General features: G+C 43.9%; 1 protein-coding gene across 3 annotated transcripts in view; it reads left to right on the forward strand.

The window, feature by feature from the left end:
* The window catches only part of DNAH10 (dynein axonemal heavy chain 10), a 137,748-nt gene that overhangs the window by 6,901 nt on the left and 106,040 nt on the right, over positions 1-24,807 (forward strand). For 2 of the 3 annotated variants that reach the window (XM_087423421.1, XM_087423422.1), the window contains 12 exons: positions 911-1,019; positions 3,277-3,392; positions 5,883-6,099; positions 10,260-10,417; positions 11,129-11,359; positions 14,218-14,408; positions 15,392-15,590; positions 17,757-17,951; positions 19,965-20,135; positions 22,284-22,460; positions 23,296-23,421; positions 24,322-24,494. In XM_087423421.1, the coding sequence (XP_087279547.1) occupies positions 911-1,019; positions 3,277-3,392; positions 5,883-6,099; positions 10,260-10,417; positions 11,129-11,359; positions 14,218-14,408; positions 15,392-15,590; positions 17,757-17,951; positions 19,965-20,135; positions 22,284-22,460; positions 23,296-23,421; positions 24,322-24,494 (2,063 nt within the window). The remainder of the gene's footprint in view (positions 1-910; positions 1,020-3,276; positions 3,393-5,882; positions 6,100-10,259; positions 10,418-11,128; positions 11,360-14,217; positions 14,409-15,391; positions 15,591-17,756; positions 17,952-19,964; positions 20,136-22,283; positions 22,461-23,295; positions 23,422-24,321; positions 24,495-24,807) is intronic. The other variant, XM_087423423.1, reaches the window with a different exon arrangement.

Here is a 24,807-nt window from a genome sequence, read left to right on the forward strand (position 1 = left end):
ATACAGATTAGAGTCAATGAGGAAAAAGACACATGGGGCAGAGTCCAGGAGAAACCAGGGTCAAGCTTCAGTTGTCCCTCCCGGTGGGTTCATGGACGGCGCTAGTTCTCCCAGCAACTGTGTGTGACAACACACACGAAGTTTCGTCCATCAGGGAAGCTCACCTGAGCCTTGGCGTCCCGGGTTTTTATTGGGGGTCAGTCACGTAGGCATGAAGTGCCCACAGGACTCAACTTAGTTACTCGTCTCCAGCCCCTCCAGAGGTCAAACTGACGCAGCGTGACCCAGGGCCCCAGGCGAACAAAAACAGGCACTCCCCATAAATCCCATTGTTGGCATACACTGTCCTGCGTGACCCCAGGCCCCGGGTATACAGAGACACTCATATCAGGCAGGATGTTCCAAGAGCTTAGAGCGTGTCACCCAGGGGCTGGTTCAGGGCCAGCGTTGGAATGTGCAGGGTTTGGACAGCCCAGGCCTGCTGAGTTAACCCCGTGCGGCACAGATCCCAGGGTGGAGCCCAAAGTTGGGATGTAGGCATGTGGCCTGGCCTGCGCTAAATGAAACTACACTTGATGGTTGTGTGACTGTGCCCCAGCCCCCACCAAACTCAACCCTGGTTTGTTGCAATTTATAGCCTCAGAAAGCTCTGGCTGGACTTTCCCCAGGTCATTTTATTCACGTGCAGCTGCAGTGGCCCGTTAGTAGGAGAGTCAGGCTGGGAGTGCAGAGTCTGGGTGTGTGTCAGCGCACGTGTGTGGTCCACTGGTGCCCGCTGTGCAGCTGTGGCTGTGTTGTTGGGAGATGGGATGGGCCCTCACTGAGACGAGAGCTCAGCTGTACTCGAATACTAGGATGTTGGGTGAATGGATATATCTCAGCGTGACGGTTTTTGTTCCCCACGTTTCAGAAAATTGTTAAGCACATCGTGGAAAAGATGTACCTCCATGTGCTTTGCACTCCTGTTCCTGAGGCGTTTCTGGACCAGAATGTGGTGTTTTTCCTCAGAAATACAAAAGGTACATTTCCACTGTGTGTGTGTTTGAGTGTGTGTGCATGCATGTGTGTGTATGTGTGTGAGAGTTTTCATTTTTACATGTTCTCGAGAATATAACTTTTTATTAGTACAGTCAATCCTCATTATTCATGGACTCCATATTTGCAAGGTCACCTACTCACTAGAATTTTTTCGTAACCCCCAGATCAGTACTTGTAGTGCTTTCACGGTCATTCACAGACAGGCCCAGAGTGGGGAAAATTTGAGTCACCTGACGAGCTTGTTCCTAGCTGAGGTCGAACATTCATACTGCAAACAAGCATCCTCATCATGATCTATTTAGTGCTGCAGTTTTCACATTTTTGTATTTTTCTTGGTGATTTTGCTGTTTAAAATGGCCCCCAAGGGTAGTGCTGGAGCGCCGTCTAGCGTTCCCACGTGCCGGAAGGCTGTGATGGGCCTTAGAGAGAAAATATCTGTGTTAGATGAGCTGCGTTCAGGCATGCGTGACAGTGCTGTTGGCCATGACGTCATTGTTCGTGCATCAACAGTATCTATTAAATAAGGTGTCTTTAAACAGGAACACACATAAAACAAGGTGGTTACATATTGATCAGGTGACGAAGCTGTTGTGAGCGGAGGCTGGCAGGACCCTAACCCTGTGTCTCCCTGGGAGCAGTGGTTCCATGTTCACTAATTCAGTGTTCGTGGTGACTTGTTAGAACAGGACTGCTGCAAATGACGAGAACTGACTATATTAATATATTCTTAGTTCTATTTATAACAACTAGAGGGAGATTCAAAATGATGTGACCCCGAGTTATAAGATGAGCTGTAGTGGTTTTCTCCGCGTGGCTGTGTGATGTAAAACGAGGGGCTGCTCGGAGGCCAGGTTCATCCTGCAGGGTAACTTTTGGGCGGGATGTTCCCTTTGTACTTGTCCATCCGGGCAGCACCTGGGGTATTTTAGCGACTTCCCCAGTGATTGTTGCTCTCTGGTCTTCTCTGACCCCCAGCTCTTCCTCTTCCCGTACTCAATTCAGGCTGACTCTCCACCCTCCCCACCTGCATTTTCCCCGTTTCTTCTGTCTTTGCCTCTGCCTCGCAACCTATCAGTCGTGTGTGGTTACATTTTAGGACTCACTCTAAATTCTAGAACAAACGTTATGTTGCCCTTTTTTTTTTCGTTTTTGAACTTTGCTGGCACTTTGGGTCAGGACCTCACCGCTAAGCTCTGAGCTTCTGTAATTCGTTCTTCCCAAGTAGGTGGGAACAAGAAGTAAGAAAGAGGATGTGCAGAGGCCCAGCATTAGATAGGCTCGCGCTCTCTCCCGAGCGCACTATTCCCGTTATGGTGCTCGTCCCGAGGAGCCGGTCTCAGCTCGGTGCTTTCCCATATAACAACATTAATCGCGACACGTCGGCCTTGGGCAGAGCGGCAACAGCGTCTGGCCTGACTTTAAGACTGGTGGTTACTGATAAATTCGTTTAACAAATAAATTTAATGATTCATTCTCATCATATTGATTTTTTACTCATCTCTCATTGAGGTCAAGCTCTCTTTCTTTCTCATACTGGGTTCTTACGTAGTTTCCCTTTAAAATAAATTTACTTAAGTAAAGAAGTGTTTGATATAAAGAAAAGTATCAAACGAAGACTAGTGCTTGTCTACACGGATGCGAGGGAGGCATAAAGACGGAGGCTTGTGAGATAATCGCCTCAGTGGATGAATTTGTATTTCCATTCCGCTCCCCAATTAGGTTGAGGGAAGTGTCCAGGTGGCCCTCAAAACGTGCCCCGTGCTGAGTGAGTTTGGTCGGGTGAAGTGATACGGGTCAGAAGAAACCCGGGCAGAAGGGTAGGCTGTTACCCAACATGTCTTTAAAAAGCCCCGTGACTCAAAAGGTCCTTTGGCGATGAATTGAGGGGGCGTTGCTGGGAGTGGGCAGACGGGCCATGCAAGGAACCCAACAGACGTTTCTGGAAAACCCAGATTGTTTCTCCCCTTGTCTGCCTTTAGACGCTCCGGCCAGATCAGCTCACGTGTGTGGTTCTCGGCACCGCTGTGTGAACCCGTGGACCCCAGTGCTCGGCATTTATTTCGGGTTCTCATAGGACGAGGGATTCATCCGAATAGAAATTAGTGTGTATTCTGAGTCTGTGCCTGGAACGTTCCTTTGTGGCTCCTCAGGAAGAAGGAGCAGGTTCCCGTACACCTGGAAGTGCTAACGTCCGCCCCTTCCCCACTCATCTCACCCTCTGCCTCTGTTCCCACTTAGAGACAATCCCCGAAGCGACCGACATGAAGGAGGCCATGGAAATTATGCCCGAAATGATGGAGTACGGAATTATAAATGCTAACGTGCTGCATTTTCTGAGGGATATTATATGTCAGGTAAATATGGACAAGGGACGAAATCTCAGCATGTTTAAAGATTAAGGTCGTCTGGTTCATTTGTTCCACAAACAGGTAGTCGGCAGCTCTTCGTTCCAGGTGCTGCCGTGGGCCCTGAGGGTAGAGCAGTGAGCAGGGCACACGACACCCCTGCGCTCTAGGAGCTTATACGGAAAGACACACAACAAAATATACCGGGTAGTGACGGGTGGCATAGTTCAATAACGCTAGTAATGTGATCAAGAGGGACTGTGGGGGTGTGGGGTGGTGGTAAGGGACGGCCTCACTGAGGAGGTGATGTCTGAGCTTTCTTTATAGACAAACAATAGAAAACTCACAAACAGCCTAACTCCACTAATGATAAATTATTAGGGAAATGTAATAGGGTGGGACTGAAGTGATCAGGAAAGCCCTCAGAGGAGGAGGTGGCATTGAATTGAGACCTGAATGAGGTGAAGGTGTCAGACATGTGAAGATTTGGAGGAAGAGCATCCTAGGCAGAGAAAACAGCATGTGCAAATGTCCTGAGGCAGGAGCAGACTGAGCTTGGCCCAGGAACAGAAGCATGGCCAGCGTGGCAGGAGAGTAGTGAAGGAAGGTTGGAAAAGAAGGTAGGTTTGAAGCAGGGGAATAACGTGCTCTGGTTTGCATTTTTCCTCTGGCTGTTGGGTGAAAACCACATTGTGAGAGTGGGGGCAAGAGCTTAAGGGAAGGGTAGACCTAATAGGAGGCCGTGGAAGAGTCCAGCTGGAGGGAGATGGTTGTTTAGGCTCTAGAGTTCAATCAGGGGAGGGAGAGCAAGCAGACAGTGTCAATAATATGTTGGGGATAGAGCCAACGGGACTTGGTGATGACTTGAATATGGAGGGTTAGGAAAAGAGAGCATCAAGAATGACTCTTAGGACTTGTCTTGATGGGGGACGGTGGGGTCATTACTGAGATAGGGTAGATGGGGAGAACATCTGCAGGGGAAACCAAGAATTCTCTTTTGCCCGTGTTAAGCTTGGGAGCCCTCTAGACATCCAAGTTGAGGTATGAAGCGGGCTGTATGAATCTGGAGCTCGGGGGAGAACTCAAGGCCTTCCTCCAGCGAATGTGTGTTGAGCACCTACTGTATTCCACAGCAGTGACAGTGCAGTCAGGGTCTCTGCCTCGTGGACCTTACATCCTAGTCGGGAGGATGTACATGAACCAAGATCAATGAGAAAGTGTCTAGTGTGTCAGATGGCAGGAGGAGGTGAGCAGAAAGAGGAAGCCAGGAGGGGCACAGGGAATGCTGGCAGCTGGCAAAGGTGGGGCTTGAAATTTTGGGTAGGGTGGCCTTGATACCCTCTTTTGCTAGGACTGTTGCAGTTGGCCCCTGACATATCTCCCAGCTTCTACTGTTGTCCCCACACTGCAATCTCCACATGCCAACCAGAGCCAACCTTCAGAATGTGGGAGCCATCGGCATGGAGATGGTGTCAAGCCGAGGGACTGGACGAAGCAGCCAAGGGAGAGAAGACAGAAGGAGAGAGATGGAGGAAGGAGGAAAACCAGGGGCCAGGCTGATAGGGAACCAATTCATTATTTTGAAAATTGGGCAAATAAAGAGAAGGATCCAAGCGTTTATTCTGCCATCCCCATATGAGATACACTGGATAATCAAATAGTAGGTGAGAGAAGTGTCTCTTTGTAAAAGTATCTCAGCTATAGAAAAAGGAAATTTTCGAAAGAGCGTATTTCAGTTCTGCACCTCCCAGTGGGTTCGTGGATCTAGGCTTGGCCATCAGTGGATGCTGGCAGAGGAGCTTTGCTGAACTCCACTGTGCACGTGCCGTCAGCAAAATCCGGACTGGGAAACTCTACAGGTCAAACCTTCTGGGTTCTTCACTAAACTGCAAGTACATGTAGATTAAAAGAGTCTTAAAAGATGTGTCAAATTTTAAGAAAAATAGGCAAAACTAAAAACCCTAACCCAAACCCAACCAACCAACCCACCCACCCACCAACCCACCAAACAAACCCACAGGCGAGTGTGCACCACATTTTGTGTGGGGTGAGCTTTGTCATTGTATTCAAGTGACTTCATAAATGCGTGCTTTTCATGCATTTCAACTAAATTTCAAAAAGACCGCGTCCTCAGCACCGTCTTTATTTTAACCTTCACACGAACTAGGGTGGCGCTGAGCTGATGGGTTAACACCCAGTTTCTCATTTCCCTGGATCAGTTTCTAATTTAGCTCCCCTGTGGCTGGTGGCAGCTAAAGAAATTCAATATTACCTTCTGGGTGGTCACCTCAGGCTTGGGTCCAATTCTTTACCCTTGGGTCATCTTAAGTCAAATATAATTTCTCTCTCTTTAGATCTGTGCTCTGGGCTTGAGTAGTTTTCACTTTGTCACTATCTTTGTACCTCCTGGTGTGGGATATTCAAAGCCAGAGGCGACTGAAGTGTGTGAATTATTGAACATGACGTCGTGTGATTTGTTTCACAAACTTGGCATTTCAGGTTTTCTTGCCAGCTTTATCCTTCAATCAGCACAAGGAGGCAACCATGGCATTCACGTCTGCAGAAATCTCTGACTCCCCTGAGTATGAAATGGACCTACCTGCCATGCCCGGGGAAGCCGTAGAATATCACAGTATTCAGTTAATACGGGACGAATTTTTAATGAACATCCAGAAATTTGCAAGTGGTATTCAAAGGACAATGCAGCAACTTGAAGGTGAGGCTTCATTTTTCTCCTTCTGTGGTAAGCATGATGAATTTACTTGAAGAAAGTAATCTAAGAGTCCAGGAGATTTTTTGTTTTAATTTATGATCATTCTTGTTTATCCGCTCACTGTATGAAAGACACTGAGCTGGTCATTGTAGGAGACACAAAGAGGAATGATGAATCCTTGTCCTCAAGGGTCTTATCATCCGGTGCCCAAAGAACTATGGCAGAATAAGGAGCTTGAGAAAGATACTAGGGCCTTTGGGCTTTGGAAGAGGGAGACCATGTTGGAGAAGTTGGGGGAAATCAAAGGAGACTTCCTGAAGGAGGTGGCATGTGGCTTCATCTAAAAGGATGGGCAAGGTTTTAGTAGGTGGAGTTGGGGAGCAAGGGCATTTAAGGCAGGGATAAAGCCCTGAGCAAATGAAGGGAGGTTGGAAAGAGTGGGGTTTCTGTGAACAACAAGGAGTTGATGGCTGGGTTTTGGCTTCGTTATCATGGTGGGCCTGCAGCAGCTACTGTTGGATCAACCTGCTCTGCACCTCATTATGTGCGGTGGGTGGCAGGGCTAGACTCCCAGAGCCTGGGTGGATGGGAGATTGTGTGTTGTGAGTGGAGAACAGGAAGGTCGAGAGGCTGGCTTAGTGAGGATCATGAGTCCCATTTGCTGGTTATACTTTTGAGAGCCCCACATCGTGAAAAGACACAGAGCATTTATCAGTAAGGGTGATTAGGGTCTGTAAGATGGTGTTGCTACTCTAGGAAAATAAACTCTTTTCCCCTTAAAATTTAACATGCCCCACTTTGTAGGAATTTTCTCTGTTGGAAATGAGAAGACTAGACACACGTGTAGAAATCCAGACTTTCTATAATATGCCATGGAAGTGTTTTTTCAGGCTTCTAGTTTAGAGTGTTATTATTATTTTTTCCCCAAAAGTGCAGTTTCTCCCTTGCTGTCTCTCTGTTCCCTTAACTGGCTTTTGGGCCATTCTCTTCATGTGTCTGCCTGATGTTTCTCTCACTCTCCTTGAATTGGTATAAAGTAGCAGAGATGTGAAACATCTCTCATAATCTTACATATGATTTATGCGTCTTGTTTTTGGTGTAAAAAGTAGATGAGTGGAAACATTTTTGTGTTTTAGATAAAGTACTGGAAGGAAATGCTCTAAAATGTGATCAGTGACTATCACTGACTAGGCTGTGAGAGTAAGATGGTTTTTCTGTCTTTTTTCATATTTTTCCACAATAAGCATGTACTATTTAAAACACCGGGAAAGCAGATGAATTAATATTCTGTAACGGGGGTCAGCAGATTATGGTGCAGGGCCGTCTCCAACCCGCTGCCTGGTTTTGTGTGGCCCGTGTGCTAAGAACAGCATTTACAGCTTTAAATGGTTAGATTTTAAATGATTATATAAGGACCTACGTTCTCTCTTCAGTTTTACCTCTTGGTCTGCAAAGCTGAAAATGTTCACTATCTGGCGCTTTAAGAACAAGTTTGCCAACCCCTATTCTATAACATCATCTCGAGGAAGAAATTTGTTTTTATTTATGGGACATTTACGAATAGCTTTTTAAAGGTAATTGGCTGTCAGTTAAAAAAGCTCTTTTACCCTTTTTCTTTAAGATGCATGAGATCATAAATGTCTGGTAATCTGTGGTGGCATGAGTTGTTAATATGTGTATTGTATTAGCATGCATGTAGCAAATATACTTATATTAAACATATTAATAAATATGTGTATATAAGTATATGTATTTATGATATATTTTTAAAGTAATACGTACATAAGGTTTACAAAAATTAAATAGCGCTAACAGATAGAGTGAGATGAAAAACTGACGCCCCTCACCTTCCGTACCCGGCGGTTCTGCTCCCTCCAGGCGACTTCTTTAATTCTTCGGCTGTTTCTATTGATAGTTCCGCCTCGTCTCTAAAGCGTGTGCTGACACTGGGGCTGCTGCTTAATCGTGGATGTTAGGTATTATTTCCTGGCTTGACAATGGAGAGTCCATCCCCTCCTCCCTCCTGGGCTTCCGTGATAGTTACATTCCTTCTTTCCATTAGATAGTGACCGGTGTTTTCACGTTATTACGGCTATGGGAGTATTATTGACTACGGAGCAGAGTTGGACACTTGGATCATCTTTCCTTTCCTGTCCAGCTGTTCCCTTCCTTCCCGAGCATTCCCAGTTGCGGGTCTTTTCTTAAAATATCTTATAAATAACATGTTGTACAGCGCTCTTGGTTGTCACCCTCCCTTCCGATGTCCCCGTTCTCTGGTGCCACGCGGGCTAGTTGCTCTCTCAGCGTGTTGCGTGGCTGCCAGCCCAGACGCAGTGTTTCCTGGGTCCCAGCTCTTTTTCTCTAGTTGGGTTTTACTCCCTCTTGTGCAGGAATATATCCTTAAGTAACTTGCTTAGAAAAGGGGTGTGGGAAATAATTGTATGCGAACTTGCGTGTCTGAAAATGACTTTATTCTATCTTCGTAGTTAGTTAATACAGTAGTCCCCGTTTATCCACGGTTTCGCTTTCCGCGATTTCAGTTACCCGTGGTCAACCACTGTCTGAAAGTATTAAATGGAAAATTCCAGAAATAAACAATTCATAAATTTGAAATTGCGTGCCGTTCTGAGTAGCGTGATGAAATCTTGTACCGTCCTGCTCTGTCCTGCCCGGGACGTGACTCGTCCCTTTGTCCAGCACGTCCATGCTGTATACACTTCCTGCACACCAGTCACTTAGTAGCCGTCTGGGTTATCAGATAGACTGTTGCGGTGTCACAGTGCTTGTGTACAAGCAACCCTTATTTTACTTAATGGCCCCAAAGTGCAGGAGCAGTGATGCTGGCAATTCAGATATGCCAAAGAGAAGCTGTAAAGTGCTTCCTTTAAGGTGCAAGTTCTCGACTTAATAACGAAAGAAAAAAAATCATGTGCCGAGATTCCTAAGATCTACATTAACTTTTGTTATAGCATATTGTTATAACTGTTCTATCTTATTACTAGTTATTGTTAATCTCTTCCTGTGCCTAATTCATAAATTAAACTTTATCATAGGTATGTATGTATAGGAAAAAACATAGTATATGCAGGGTTCAGTACTATCCGTGGTTTCAGGCATACACTGGGGGTCTTGGAATGCATCCCCTGAGGATAAGGGGGGACGACTGTAATTTGTCGGGGTCTAGAAGACTAAGTTGAAAATAATTCTAGCACAGAATTTTGAATACAGTTTTCTTCATCATTTTCCAGCACCCGGTGTTCCTGATGAGAAAATGGATGCTCTTTTGGTTTTCCTTTTTGTTTTTAGGTGGCCTTTTTTCTCCTCCCCTTAATATCAACTTTCAGGATCGTCTCTATATCCCTAGTGTCATGGTGATGGGCCTTTGTGTGGTTCCTTTTCCTTTCGTTTTGCTAAGCACTCTGTATTTTCAGTCTGAAGACCTAGGCTTTCATTCTGGAAAATTCCCTTGATAATTTCCTCCACTATTTGTCTCTGTTCTCTCTTGCTAATGTTCTTGTTGGATGGATGCTGTTGATTCATTATCTTTCCTTTTGTATTTTCTGTCTCTGTTTTTGTTATCTATTTTCCTGAACTTTTCCTCAACTCTTATCTTCCCAACCTTTGATTGAATTTTTCATATTAGCTATCACATTTTTAATTTTTAAGACCTCTTATTTTGTGATTGTACCTTTTCTACAGCATTCTGTTCTTGTTTGATGGATGCCATGTTGTCTGAAATCTCTGAGACTAATAGTTGGGATTTAAAAAATTATTTCTTCTTCTTTTCTTTACATTATCCCACTTTCCTCTGAGGTCATGGTTTCTAATTTATCTTGGACTGTTTCATGCTGGAGGTTTTCTCAAGTATCTTTTGATCTCTGGTTGGTTGTTCAATTTTTAAATGGAAGTCACTAGGTTGTAAATTCAGGAACATCTTAAATAACTAAGTCATTTTGGTTGAACTTGATACTGGAACAATGATCTAAAATGTTTTAGTTACAGTCTAATGAAAGAGAAGGAGATATAGATAGATTAGGACAGAGGACGTATCCAACCTTATTATACTAATATATGGAGACAAGAGCAGCTGATTAACTTGAACATTATTTTCTGTAATCATGTTTCCCAAACGAGTGGCTGACTCACCATTTTTATTCTACTAGGTGAGATCAAGTTGGAAATGCCCAGCATCAGTGTAGACGGTGAGGTGTCCTACCTGGCGGCTGACCCGGAAACCGTTGAGATCTTGGAGCAGTGTGTGATCAACTGGCTGAATCAGATATCCACAGCTGTCGAGGGCCAGCTGAAAAAGACACCTCAGGTAACTTCTGCAGTGCTTTCGAAGATCCCTGTTACAGTTCACGCCTGCCACCCCGAGAAAGAGCAGGCCAGGAATCCGGGGCTCTCTGTGACCTAGCCTCTCTTCTTACTGTTTTGTGACCTCCTTAAAAGATCAAAGTAGACGTACCCAAGATATCCTTCTTGGGCTTTCTGATGTTAGTGTGCTACCAGACAGCTCCCTGGATTGATAAAGATAATACTGTGCATCAGTCATATTGCTTGTGCTGCCAAAACAGGAAACGGAGCTCAGCTGGCTTCAACAAGAAAGAGAATTTTGTTGGCTCACATAACTGAAACGTCCAGAGGCAGGTCTGGTTTCAGGTATGGTTTGATCAGGACTCTGGCTGTGTTTCTCTGTGAATCTCCTGGTTCCATCCTCCTCTCTGTGGGGGCTTCCTCCTCAGGCTGGTTTCCTTCATGGTAACAATTTGTAGCAGCCTGGCCCCACTTCCTCACACCACATTATCCAGAGAGAGAAGGAGTGTCTTTGTCTAATATTCCCAGCTGGAGTCCTGAGATTCATTGTGAGTGTACTATCCTAGGTCAAGCACCCATGCCTGAGTCCTTGTATGGATTGGTCCCTATACGAAGCAGTTTGAAAGAGAGGAGTGGGTCCTGGAGAAACAACCACAAGTGCAGTCTACTCTGCAGTCATGATGACAGTTGTCTGTGTGTTCGTGTCACCTCTCAGGGAAATGGTCCTCTGGCTGAAATTGAATTCTGGCGGGAAAGAAATGCAACTCTAAGTGCACTCCATGAGCAGACAAAACTTCCAATAGTCAGAAAAGTCTTGGATGTTATCAGGAAATCAGATTCTATGCTGGTGGCTAACCTGCAGCCAGTGTTAACTGACTTGTTCAAGCTCCACATGGAGGCCTCAGACAACGTGCGTTTTCTTTCCACCGTGGAACGCCATTTCAAGGTACGCTGGGCCTACTGCTCTTTGGAAAGTCAGCCCTGAAAATCAGATCTCACGTGGATTTTATTCCCTTTTTTTTAATTCAGCGTTTTAAAAATTGTGGTGAAATATGTATAACATAATATTTATTAAGTGGTTAAATACATACACAATGCTGTGTACCCATCATCACTATCTATATGCAAAACCTTTTCATCATCCCCAACATGAACTCTGTTCCCCTTAGACAATAGCTCTCCCCTCCCCCCAGCCCCTGGTAACCTGTCTTCTACTTTCTGTCTCTATGAATTTGCCTGTTCTGGGTATTTCATGTAAGTGGAATCATACAATAGTTGTCCTTCTGTGTCTGGTTTATTCCACTTGGCATCATGTTTTCAAGGTTCATCCATGTTGTAGCATATGTCAGAATTTCATTCCTTTTTAAGACTCCATAATATTCCATTGTATGGATCCACCACATTATCCATCCATCTGTTGATGGGTGCAGGTTATTTCCACATTTTGGCTCTGATGAATAATGCCGCTATGAGCATTGGTGTAGAGATAGCTGTTTGAGTCCCTGCTGTCAGTTCTTTTGGATATATTCCTAGGAGAAGGATTGCTGGGTCATGTGGGAATTCCATATTTAACTGTCTGAGGTACCACCAAACTGTTTTCCAGAGCCACTGTACAGTTTTACATTCCCACCAGTAGCGCAGGAGTGAAATTTCCTTTTTTGGGATTCCTCTCTCCTCTGAATTTATCCTGTGAAGCTGCGATATTCCAAGGCTAGGAACTGTTCTTGTCCCAGCAGTGAGACCAGCACAACTCCTATTTGTGTGGCTGAGGGCATGCTATGTGTGGGGAAGCACCATGTGGTGCAGGCCCAGGTCCTGGAGTCCCCCAGATCTGCGTGTGCAACCTCTCTGAGCCTGTTTCCTTCTCTGGAAAACAGGGACAAGGAGGGAACCTACCTCATATGGTTGCGGGAAGGCTCAAATGAACTTAGCAATGAAAGCGCTCAGCACGTCAAGGGCGGTGCTGGGGAAGCAACTGGCACAACAGCTGTGCAAGTCGCACAAGTGTGTACATACATGTATATAGTCTGTATATAGTGTATATATATATATAGTGTGTATATAGTGTGTGTAGTGTATATATACTGTATTTATAGTGTGTATAGAGTGTGTACATATATAATGTATGTATAGTGTGTATATATACTGTATACATATAGTGCATAGTGTATCTATATAGTGTGTGTGTATATATATAGTGTATATATAGTGTATGTAGTATGTATATATACTGTATTTATAGTATATAGATGGTGTATATATAGTGTGTATAGAGTGTGTATATATATAATGTATGTATAGTGTATATATATATAGTGTATACATATAGTGTATATATAGTATGTATATATAGTGTATATATAGTGTATGTAGTGTATATAAACTGTATTTGTAGTACATATATGGTGTATATAGAGTATGTATATATATAGTGTATGTATAGTGTATACATATAGTATATATATATAATGTGTATAATGTAGTGTGTATATAGTGTATGTAGTATATATATACTGTATTTATAGTATATATATGGTGTATATAGAGTATGTATATATATAGTGTATGTATACATATAGTGTATATATAGTGTGTATATATATAATGTATATACATAGTGTGTATATAGTGTATGTAGTGTATATATACTGTATTTATAGTATATATATCTGTGTATATAGAGTGTGTATATATAATGTATGTATAGTGTATATATATATAGTGTATATATACTGTATTTACAGTATATATATGGTGTATGTTGAGTGTGTATATATATAATGTATGCATAGTGTATATATAGTGTATACATATAGTGTATATATAGTGTGTATATATATAGTGTGTATACATAGTGAGTATATAGTGTATGTAGTATATATATACTGTACTTATAGTATATATATATGGTGTATATAGAATGTGTATATATATATAATGTATGTATAGTGTGTATATGTAGTGTATACATATAGCATATATATAGTGTATATATATACACACACACAAGTGGTGCTGACTGTGTAAGTGCTACAACAACCAATCGAGTCCGAGGGCTTGAGGGACAAGTGGAATCTGCCACTGGGTTGCTGTTAGTGACAATGTCATTTTCTTCTCTGGGATTTGCTTATCTTCTCTGCAAGATGCATGGTTTGTGAAGATCAGTGAGAGCCCAGCCTCCGTCACTCTTGTACCGCTCTCATGATTTTAGCATCCCTTTGTGCACTTGAACCTTACTTTTCTTTAAGTTGACTTTAAATTTATTCGTGTGTGTGTGTGTGTGTGTAATTTAGCTTCATCTTAAACAATAATACCTGTGCAATTGTGAGTTTGATATACCAGTTATATATGTTTTTCTAATACACATTAAAATAAATATATTTTTATCAAGTTCTGCATGCTGTCAAAATCATCTCCCTTCCTGCCAGGGGGACACATTATCTGGAAAACACTGGCTAAGGTCACCTCTAGAGTGGCAGCTTTGATTCATTTAGTGGCACTCTTGCCACTAAATATTCTGTATTTATATATGTATGTAATATATATACACACACACACTCTCATACTTTGTATACACTTCTGCAAACTGCTCTATTTACTTTAATTGTCTTATCTATCTTTCCATGTCAATGCATACAGACCTATTTTGCACTTCATTTGTTAAACACTTTCTCCCATGGTAAGCACATTTTTTTAATTAAGAGGGGGAGACTTTCTGCACACCTGTTGCTTGATTACACTGTTTGACCCCAAGGCTGAGGTTGCTCGCGTTGCTCTCTCCTTTGCACGGGTCTCCCGGGTTAGAACATAACGCACGGATCCAGCTTCCACGTTGTGTTGGAAACGATCCCCTCCATGATGAGCGCCCTGAGGATCGTGTGGATCATCTCGCGACACTACAATCGGGACGAAAGGATGATTCCCCTCATGGAGCGGATTGCCTGGGAAATCGCCGAAAGGGTCTGCAAGGTGGTGAATCTGCGGACTTTGTTCAAGTAAGAAGTGACGACACTGGTTTTGTCTTAAGATCTTAGACAGCTTTATTGAAACATAATTCACACACCGCACAATTCACCCATTTAAAATGTACAATTCAATGGCTTTTAGTTTGTTTACAGAGTTGTGCAACCATCACCATAATCAATTTTAGAATATTTTCTTCACCCCCAAAAGAAACCTGGTACCCTTTAGCTGTCATCCCCACCCTCCCCACCCCTGGTCCTGGGCAGCCACTAATCTCCTTTCCGTCTCTATGCATGTGCCTATTCTGAGCATTCCCACAAACGTGGTCTTTGATTATCGGCTTCTTTCGTTCAGCATGATGTTTCCCAGGTTCATCCATGTTGTAGCAGGCGTCAGTTCTTCCCTCCTTTTCATGGCCAAATAAAACTCCATTGTGGATATAGAGGTTATTATATTGTAGTCGGGATCTTCTTCCTCAGTTATCCTTGGAGAGATCAAGGCAGAGGGTCAGAGGATCCTCAGGCCTGGACCCCAGACGAGGACCCCCCAGAGGCGAACAGCCTCTGAGGATCAAATGTTAAAGGAGACACAGATCTTTTTTCACTTTCTTAAAAAAAAATCTATACAGATGAAATAGATACCAAAATCTCGGCATTGTCATTCTGCTCCGGTGTGGCAGCCCCCACTGTGGACTTCTGGCCTGGCACCCAAGGCCACCCGCTCCCCTCCGGCTCTCACAGAAAGCTTCCCGGGTGAACCACAGCTTCGTACACTGGGCGGGAGGCTGCAGCCAGGGTCAGCCTGGGTCGCAGCGTGGAATTCCTGCCCGCACCCCTGCAAACAGCAGCAGAGCAGCGGCTCACCCGTAAGCTTTCCGCGACGAGGCCGTCAAATCAGGAATGCTCTGCTCCTTGCTTAGAATTCTCCCCTTAGAAACCTGCTCCTCTGGGGACTGTGGCTCTGACCCACCACAGCTCTGCCTTCCCTCCCATCGCATCATCTCTCTGCTTCACAGAGAAAATCGAGCGAGTGCCCAACAGAAAACCTTGGAGGCTAAGAACACCCTCAAGCTGTGGAAAAAGGCCTATTTCGACATCAGAGCCAAGATCGAGGCTTCCGGGAGAGAAGCTCGGTGGGAGTTTGACCGCAAACGGCTATTTGAGAGAACGGATTACATGGCCACCATCTGCCAGGATCTCTACGACATTTTGCAGGTGGGGAGGCTGGAGTGCATTTTCTTTCATGCATGCCAAGGTGGAATTGGAATTTGCAGTTGGAATTTGCCCGATGGGAAGAAATTTGGCTTTTTGACAGTGGGCCTCTCCACGTCAGGTAGAGGCTGGGAGACAGACAGGGTCCGGTAAGGAGAAACCCTTGAAAGAGCATACAGAATGTACCAGAATATTCCAGAGCACACCAGACCTTTCACAACTTTTCCTGTCTTTTGTGACGTCCCTTCCTCCTCCCACTTTTGGTTTTTCTTTGACCTCTGGCCGTTCCTTGTTGGTGTCTTTTGCAAAATCCTCCTCCTCTGACTTTACGTTAAATGTTGGGGTTCCTCAGAGGTGGCCTGAGACCTTGTCTCTTCACTCTCTCCTTAAGCCATGTCATCCTTGCCCATTGCTTCAACTGCTACCTGTTTGCCGGTGCCTCCCTTGTTTATCTGATCCCACTCTCTTTTGAACGAGTGTGCAAAGGGCTTGTGGCTGATTGGATGAATTAGCCAGTCCTTGTCTCATGAAGGTCCAGCCATTCCTTCATTCTAAATCTTTATTGAGAACTCACCACGGGCGAGGCACTGTTTGCTGCTTGAGAAACAGTGGTGAGCAAAACCCAGGGCTGGCTCGGTCACTGCAGAGCAAACGAAAATGTGGGACCCCTTGTTCAGACAGCAGGAAAAAATGCTGTTAGAAGTATTAAGTATAAAGGTCTTTCCTCCTTCTGACGTGTCCTGCCCTGGCCTGTTTGCCACGACTGTAGCAATGTAAAGAAAAATTAAACGTTTAAATTATTAGTGTGAATTTTACCATTCATCTTTATATTGTGCAGTGTCGACTTAAAACGCAAATATTAAGGCATTTAACTCATGAATGGAATCCCCGAAACGACACAGGTTGTACTCCGTAGCTGGTACGTGCAGGTGTATTTCACTGTCACCAGAACAGTGCAAACACCACGCACAGCGCACGCAGCTGGTTTTCACTTCTCGATGCCAGCACGCTCTCCAGGGTCTCCACCTTCAGCTTGGTGAGGAGTGAGGCAGGGCTGAGAGGGGAGGGGTCGTGAGCTGTCCCGCCTCTGCCGCTCCTTCCGCGCCACCCCTGTCAGTGTGAGCAGTTGGCTAACACAGGGAAGCAACAGGAGGAAGAAACAACACAGCACAGGGTTCCTCAGTCAGGAGTGTTTCTCAGAACGTTTCTTAGCCTTCCTTCTGCATTTGAAGCTGTGTTTTGAAGGGAAAATGTGGCCTCTGAGCTCTCGGTGTCCTCGTGGACTCATCGTAGGTGCAGCACGCTCACCTGTACCGGCCTTGAGTCTCCTGAACTCCCACGCATCGTGGCTCCACCAGAATTCCCTGCCCCTGGGCCGTCACACGCTGTCTGTGAGTGGAGTGACGTGGAACGGCAGACACGCAGATCCCGCTCATCTCCTCTGCTCACACGCGTGCACAATTGTCCCGTCACACCTCATTTACAAAACCCAAGTTCAAAGATAAAATTATTAAGAATTTCAAGTTGGTAATAGCAGAGCCTTACACCCAGTGTGGGGCCTCTCTGAGCCTGGGGCCCTTTGTGCCTGTCTGGTTTGCACACATATGAGGCTGGCCCTGGCAAACACATACATGTCTTCGTGGAGCTTACAGTCAGTCTAGTAGAAGAGAGAGAGGGTAGACACAATAATCACACAAATGCATAGCTACAGCTGAGGTGAGTGCATGAAAAGAACAGTTGAGGGGGCTCTGGAAGTGTGTATCAGTGTGTGACCTGCTCTAAAGGGTCAGACATGACAAAGTAATATTTGATGATGAGTAGTAGCTAGCTAGGTACTTCGAACAGCAAGTGCAAAGGCCCTGAGACAGAAAGGAGCATGGAACTGACAGAGGGCGGGGGTGGCTGCACGGTGGCAGGGAACAGCAGTATGGGAAGAGGTTGGAGGCATAGGTAGGGGCCCGAACGTGCCTACCTTGTAAGCTGTGTCAGAGCGTCTGGATCTTGTCCTGTGTGCCGTGGGCATAGTACCAAAGGGCTTAGACAGGGAGGAGGTTGCCTGTGTGCCATAATTCTTGCCCTCAGGCAAATCCAGACATGCAATCCATCTGTGGTTACAACAGTCGTGAGAAAACCTGATGGTAATCTCCTCATGTTTGTTCGATTGGACAGGTTTTGGAGGAATTTCACAACATATTTGGTCCAGAACTAAAAGCAGTGACAGGGGATCCCAAGCGCATCGACGACGTCCTGTGCAGGGTGGACAGCCTGGTCACCCCCATGGAGAACCTGACCTTTGACCCCTTCAGCAACAAGTCCTCCCAGTACTGGAAATACGTGATGGATGAATTCAAGATTGAAGTTCTGGCAAGTAACACCTCCGTCCATTTGATCTTGGACATGGACGCCACGTCTTCCCCTTGTTAAATTTGTTGGGTTATTGAATGATGCTTAGAGTCATTTTTTTTAATCACAAAAGGTAATACCTGCTTTTTGTAAAAAATATAAACAATACAGAAGAGCAGAAGGTAAAAGTGAACATTCCTCAGTCTTCTTTGTTCCCACTCCTACTCCCCAGGTGGAATAAGTTACTCCCCAGGTGGAATAAGTTTAAGTCGGGCAGACACGGTAGCATTTATACGGAGTGGTTGGGTATATAATTGGCACTATCAGTGGCCTCCCCCTTTTATGTCTTACGTAATTATTTTTATAACCTCAGAGCATCTTTTTATATGGGCAACCTCAGACAGTTCCTCTTGGGTTGCATAAACATTTCCATTTTAATTGTGTCCAATTTATTCTCAGCTTCTATTTTAAATGTTATTTATTTTTAAATTGAACTTTTCATCAAAGTTGCTTAGTCAGGTAATACTAAAAGGCCCATAATAAGATAAAGCAGCCCCATGCTTAACCCCTCTCCGCCTCCATTCTGCTGTCATTTCTCACAATTCTAGGTGTTTCTTTTGTTACTTGCCTCCATATTTCCTAATGAACATACCAGTGTGGTTATTTACTGATTTATCAAATATAATCAGTTTTAGGCATCTATTAACTTTTCAGAGTAGACATAGACTTGACTGTCCTATTCCTAGCCCCCCTTTGCCTCTCTGTCATGTAACATAGTTTTATGATAACTTTTGGTTAAATTAGTGGTCAGCGTTTACTCATTATGTCTATGCAAATATTGTTCACTGCTGAGCCGAGAAGCCATCATAACCATGCCCCCTTTCTTGTCCAACCCTTCGTTTTTCCTGGAGTTAGTCATTGCTTTTATTTTCATTTGCCTGGTTATTTACATATGCATTGTTAATTTTTTCCAACTGCTCTAACATCTCTGCCACACACCTATCAATATTGGGTTCCATCTACTCAAACATATCAGTGCTATTATTTTCCTGGAGGTCTTTCTCCCAGAGCTTGCTGTCTTTCTGCCCCAGTCTACATTGTTTGCTCTTCAGACCTGTTTCAAAACAGTTGCCCTAGGACTTCCTATCTTCTCTCATCTGTGTTGGATCCTGTCTTCTAGATTTCACGTCTTCCTCTTTCCTTGTTTACTCCTTTGTTTTGCCCAGGCACGTTCTTTAGTAACTTCCTAAGAAAGGTTTCATGGGACATCTATTTTAATGATTTAATTTTTCTAGAACTAACCTTTCGGTCTTTGTAGAGTGGGGTGGGGTGGGGGTATAGAGGATGCATGATGGCCCGGCTGTGCAGGGTGGAAGGAGCTTCTGTTTGCCCCTCCCCTTCCTGTGCCTGGTGCCTCTAAATGCTCAGCCTCCCAGAGCTTTCTGTGGGGAGCACACAGGTCCCCGCCAGCTCCCCTATTGCCAGCGTTAGGTTGTAATTCTCTGCCTTCTGTTAAAAAAACTCCTTCCAAAAGCTTCTGTACTATCTTCTTTGCTGTTGTGTCCTCTTCCATTTTCTTGTTTATATAAGTTACTACAGTCATGTGCCGCATAATGACATTTTGGTCAACGATGGACAGCATATACGATGGTGGTCCCATGAGATCAGTACCATACAGCCTAGGAGTGTAGCAGGCTGTACCATCTAGGTGTGTGTAAGCACACTCTATGGTGTTCACACAACGATGAAATCACCTAACGACGCATATCTCAGAACCTATCCCCGCCGTTAAGTGAGGCACGACTGTGCTTTAGAAAATTCCTTTTCCGTGATTTTGAGCTGGTTGGGGGGAGAGCAGAAAACCACCGCAACCAGTCTGCTCTTTTTAACTGGACACCAGCTTCCTTGAAAGCACCGTGGAAACCCTTCTCAAGGCACTGATTTGTCTTTTGCTAGTTTCTTGTCGTTTTGCATTTGCAGGATAATTACAAGGATGAGAGCTGTTTTCTTTGACTTTTTTTTTTTTTTTGGCAGGTTATTGAGAAAGAAGCAAAAAATTTTATTGATGAATCTTTTAAGACACTTCGATCGGCTGAAGCCGCATTCGACATGCTTTTAAAATTTAAGCACATTCGTTCACGGGAGGCTGTTAATCGACAGATGATGATGAAATTTAATGATATTCTTGCACAGTATTGCAAAGAGGTAACTGAAAGATCTATAGCTGCCATAGCAGAGACAACACACTTGGCAAAACGTGGACCATTGAGTCACGCTGTTATCTGTCTTTCCCATCTAATTCAGAGAAACTGGAGTTTTCTCAAATAAGCATGTCACATAATACAGGTAACCAAGACAAAGTGGGTTTGCTTATTTAATGGAGAAATTCAATAAGAATTTATCAGGTACAATATATACCTCACAGTGTGATGGGCCCTGTGTGAGTCAGTGGTAATAATAATCATAATAATCATAGAGAGATGCACAAAATACAGATTCTGCCTTCAAAGAAGTGGGTATCTAGTGAAAGAAATAGACAAAAAATAATGCTTATCCTCTGATTCAGAAGATAAAGGGAGGGCTGGCCCCGTGGCTTAGCGATTAAGTGCTCGCGCTCTGCTGCTGGCAGCCCGGGTTTGGATCCCGGGCACGCACCGATGCACCGCTTCTCCGGCCATGCTAAGGCCATGTCCCACATACAGCAACTAGAAGGATGTGCAGCTATGACATACAACTATTCACTGGGGCTTTGGGGAGAAAATAAATAAATAAAATCTTAAAAAAAAAAAAGAAGATAAAGGGAGACTATGTGAAATAATTAGGTAACATGGTAGTATTAAATAAAAGGATAAAGTGATCTTATATATTAGTTTTCTCTTGCTGCTGTAACAAATTACCACAAACATAGTGACTTAAAACAACACAAATTTGTTATCTTACGTACAGTCCTGGAGGCCAGAAGTCTGCCCGTCTCACTGGGTGGAAATCAAGGTCTCGGCAGGGCTGTATTCCTTTCTGGAGTCTCTGGGGAGAATCCAGGTCCTTGCTCTTTCCGGCGTCTAGAGATTCGTGGCCCCCTTCCTTCTTCAGAGCCGCAATGGCCACTCCCGCAGCAATCGCTCTGACCCTCTCCCCTGCCTCCCTCTTCCTGTTTTAACGACCCTTGTGGTTACATGGACTCACCCAGATAGTCCGGGATAATCTTCCCTGCTTTAAGGTCAGCTCATTGGCAACCCTAATTCTATCTGCAACTTCAATTCCTCTTTGTCGTCTAATGCAGCATAGTCACAGGTTCTGGGGATCAGGACCATTATTGGGGGCTATTATTCTGCCTCCCACACCTAATTACCCAGTTGAGAGTGTGGAAATGCTTCTTTTAAAATGCAGGTCCAGACCCTATGGTCCAGCAATTCCATTCCTGGGTACATACCCGAAAGAAAGCAGAATGTCAAACAGATATTTGTACACCATGTTCACAGCAGCACTGTTCACAGTCACCAAAGGGTGGAAACAACCCAAGTGTCTATTGCTAGATGAATGGATAAACAAAATGTGGTCTATCCGTACAGTGGAATATTATTCAGCTTTAAAAAGGAAGGAAATTCTGATATACACTACAACATGGATGAACCTGGAGGCCATTATGTTAAGTGAAATAATCCAGTGACAAAAAGACTGATACACTCTGATTCCACTTATATGAGTTGCTCAGAGTACTCCAAGTCATAGAGACAGAAAGTAGAACGGTAGTTGCTAATGCTGGGGGGAGGGTGGTGGGGAGTTAGTGTTTAATGGGGAAAGAGTTTCAATTTTGGAAGATGAAAAGAGCTCTGGAGATAGGTGGTGGTGATGGTTGCACAACAACGTGAGTGTACTTAATGCCATTGAAATGTACACTTAAAAATGGTTAAGATGGCAAATTTTATGTGAAGTGTATTTTACTATGATTTAAAAAATAATACGTAATAAATAATTATAAACTCTCAGTGGCACATGCACAGACACACAGACAGACAGACAGACAGACAGACACACACACACAATGCAGGCCTGGCCACCAGTCATGTCTAGAACAGATTTCAAAATTTCTAATAAGTCAGTCAAATGATAGTACACAGTCTGCAATTATAAGGCAATTTGGAGCATTGCATATGTTAAACCAAAGAAAAAATTACCAGAGAGTATAAGGAAAAGTAGTAAATAATAAGTAGTAAAAAACATTATTCTATGTCTTAGAATATTTCTTGTCATTCCAATGTTCATTTCTTTAAAGACACATATCTCTGGTTAAGTCTTTCTTGGCTAGAACGATGATGTTTAGTCGCTTACAGAATACATTTGATTGCTTTTCAGATTGATGTGGTTAATAAAATCTTTGTTCAGAACCTTGAGAATCCGCCGCTGTATAAGAATCACCCTCCGGTAGCCGGTGCAATCTACTGGGAACGGTCCCTGTTCTTCCGGATTAAGCACACCATCCTCAGGTTCCAAGAAGTGGAGGAGATATTGGACAGTGACCGAGGGAGAGAAGTAGGATGCTTTGCTGGGACTGCCCCTTTTGTAATTTCGCAGGCCACGTAGAGTTGCTTGTGTGAGAAGCAGCTCAGTTTCAAATCCACGCCTGCAGCTTAAAAGGTCCTTCCCGCGGTCCTCGATTTAGGACTCAGATTTAAAACTACCTTTTGTGTTCTTTATCTTTGGCATCTTAATATATATGACCTGTTCCAGGTGGGAGGCCTGGAGGAGGCCTCTCCCTCAGCTTGATCTTCAGCCGCTCTAGAGGGTGACCGCCATCTTTCTGATAATGCCCTCCCTCCCTCATCCATGGATTTTTCTATGTTATATTTCGGGAGTTGACAAACGTTTTGTCAACTCGTTGTTGACAACGAGTTTAATCTTTAAAGGTCCAGCGAGTAAATATTTTAGGCATTTATGGATCATACAGTCTCTGTTGCACTCAATTCTTGTAGCAAGAAAGTAGCCATAGATAACATGTAAAGGAACAGACGTGGCTGTGTGCCAAAAACGCTTCATTTATGGGCGCTGAAATTTGAATTTCATAGTTTCCACGTGTCACTGAAGCATTGTTGTCCTTTTCGATTTTCTTCTAATCATTTAAAAATGTAATAGCCATTCTCAGCTTGTGGGCTGTACTGAGGGCAGCCCACGAGCTGAGATTTGCTGATCCCTGCGGGTCGGCCTGGATTTCAAGCTGTCCCATCTCAAACAAACCCTCCAGAATTTGTGCAAATTTGTCTACTTCCTTTTGCAAAAGATGTTAAGAGATAATTTTTTTTTAAAGAGGGAGAGAGGAGAAAATGTTATTTCCAAGGACAACATGACAATTGCCTGAATTCTTTGATAGGTGAAACAAAAGTATTTGGAAGTGGGTAGGACAATGAAAGACTACGAAGATAAGAAGTACAAGCAGTGGAGAGAGATGACCGAGCAGATCCTGCCGACTCTCATGAAGAAGAGTCTGCTTACGAAGGTGTGTGTTTCCAGAGCCTTGTCCCAGATTATGGCGGCCGTGTAAGATGATGGCGCCCATCACTTTCTTGACGTTTGCTTTGTTGACACTCACGAAATTGATAGGTAATTCCAAAATCCAAGGCGAAGAAGGGCAGAAACTGGGGAGAATAGGAGAGGCGGAAAGGAAAGAGATGGAGACGCGTAACACCATGGTTAGGAAATGGGCTGGAGTTGGGCAGCCCTTTTGACTCCTTGGGCAAGTGGCTTAACCCTGTGCCTCATTTTCCCCATTTGTAAAATGAGTTGGATCGGATGACATAAACATGCAGAGTGTTAATGGAACCATATATGAAGCAGCTGTCAGTCAAGCATTTTTAACCTACAGAAAAATGCCATTTCACATGATTCATCCTTTTCTTTAGCACTGGGCCTGGCGCACAGCAAGTGTGCCATAAATAAACACGAGCTGTGAGGAAGGAAAGTTCTCGGCCTGGAGGTTTTAGGTCGTTGGTCTCTGAAATTCTCCTTCTGACATAGGAGCCAAAATGAGTGAAGAGGGCCGGGTTGGACCTACTGGGAACAGGACTGCTCAGGTGCTATCAACAGGGGCGGCTACTCCCCAACTCCAGTCTCTTCTCGCCATATATTATCAGTTTTTCCAATTTTTCAAGAGAAGCCAGAATTCTGGTTTTTCACACGAAATTGCCCAGTTTTCGAATGTGGGCAACTAAATTGAATTCTTTAAAAACTCTGTTCACCAGACAAAATATGTCTTCTAGCTAGTTCCAGCCAGCTCCCCAGTCTGTCAGGACATTGGTCAATCTACATTGATCTTTTTCAATTCACGTTTAACGTGGTTGTGTCAATCTGATTGCTTCTTGGACCTCCCTTCCACGCTTATGAAACGTCTCTTCCACAGACTTCTACCCTTGCTGATGATTCTGCGAGCTCTGACAGGGGGGCTGTTTTTGCCATCAATTTTTCACCTGCTCTCAGAGAGATTATTAATGAAGCAAAGTACTTGGAACAGCTGGGATTCCCTGTTCCGGAATTAGCAAGGAATGTTGCTCTCCAGGAGGACAAATTCCTTAGGTAAAAAAATGCTCCTCTTAAATCAACAGTACACTTTTTGGTCTCAGGATCCCTTTACACTCTTAAAAATTATTGAGAATTCCCTTCACCAAAAGCTCTCATTTTTGTGGATTTTATAACTACCAATATTTACCACATTAGAAATGAAAACTAAGAAATGTTTACACTGTGCGTTTATTGTTTCCTCTAAAAATAACAATAAAAAACCTATTCCATGTTAACATAAATAACATTTTTAAATGAAAAGTAACCAATATTTTCCAAAAAAGAAAGTTAGTGGGAAGAGTGGCATTGTTTTAAATTTCTGCAAATC

Source organism: Ceratotherium simum, chromosome 35 (genome assembly GCF_057802395.1).
Source record: "Ceratotherium simum simum isolate JZ-2026a chromosome 35, ASM5780239v1, whole genome shotgun sequence".
NCBI lineage: Eukaryota > Metazoa > Chordata > Mammalia > Perissodactyla > Rhinocerotidae > Ceratotherium > Ceratotherium simum.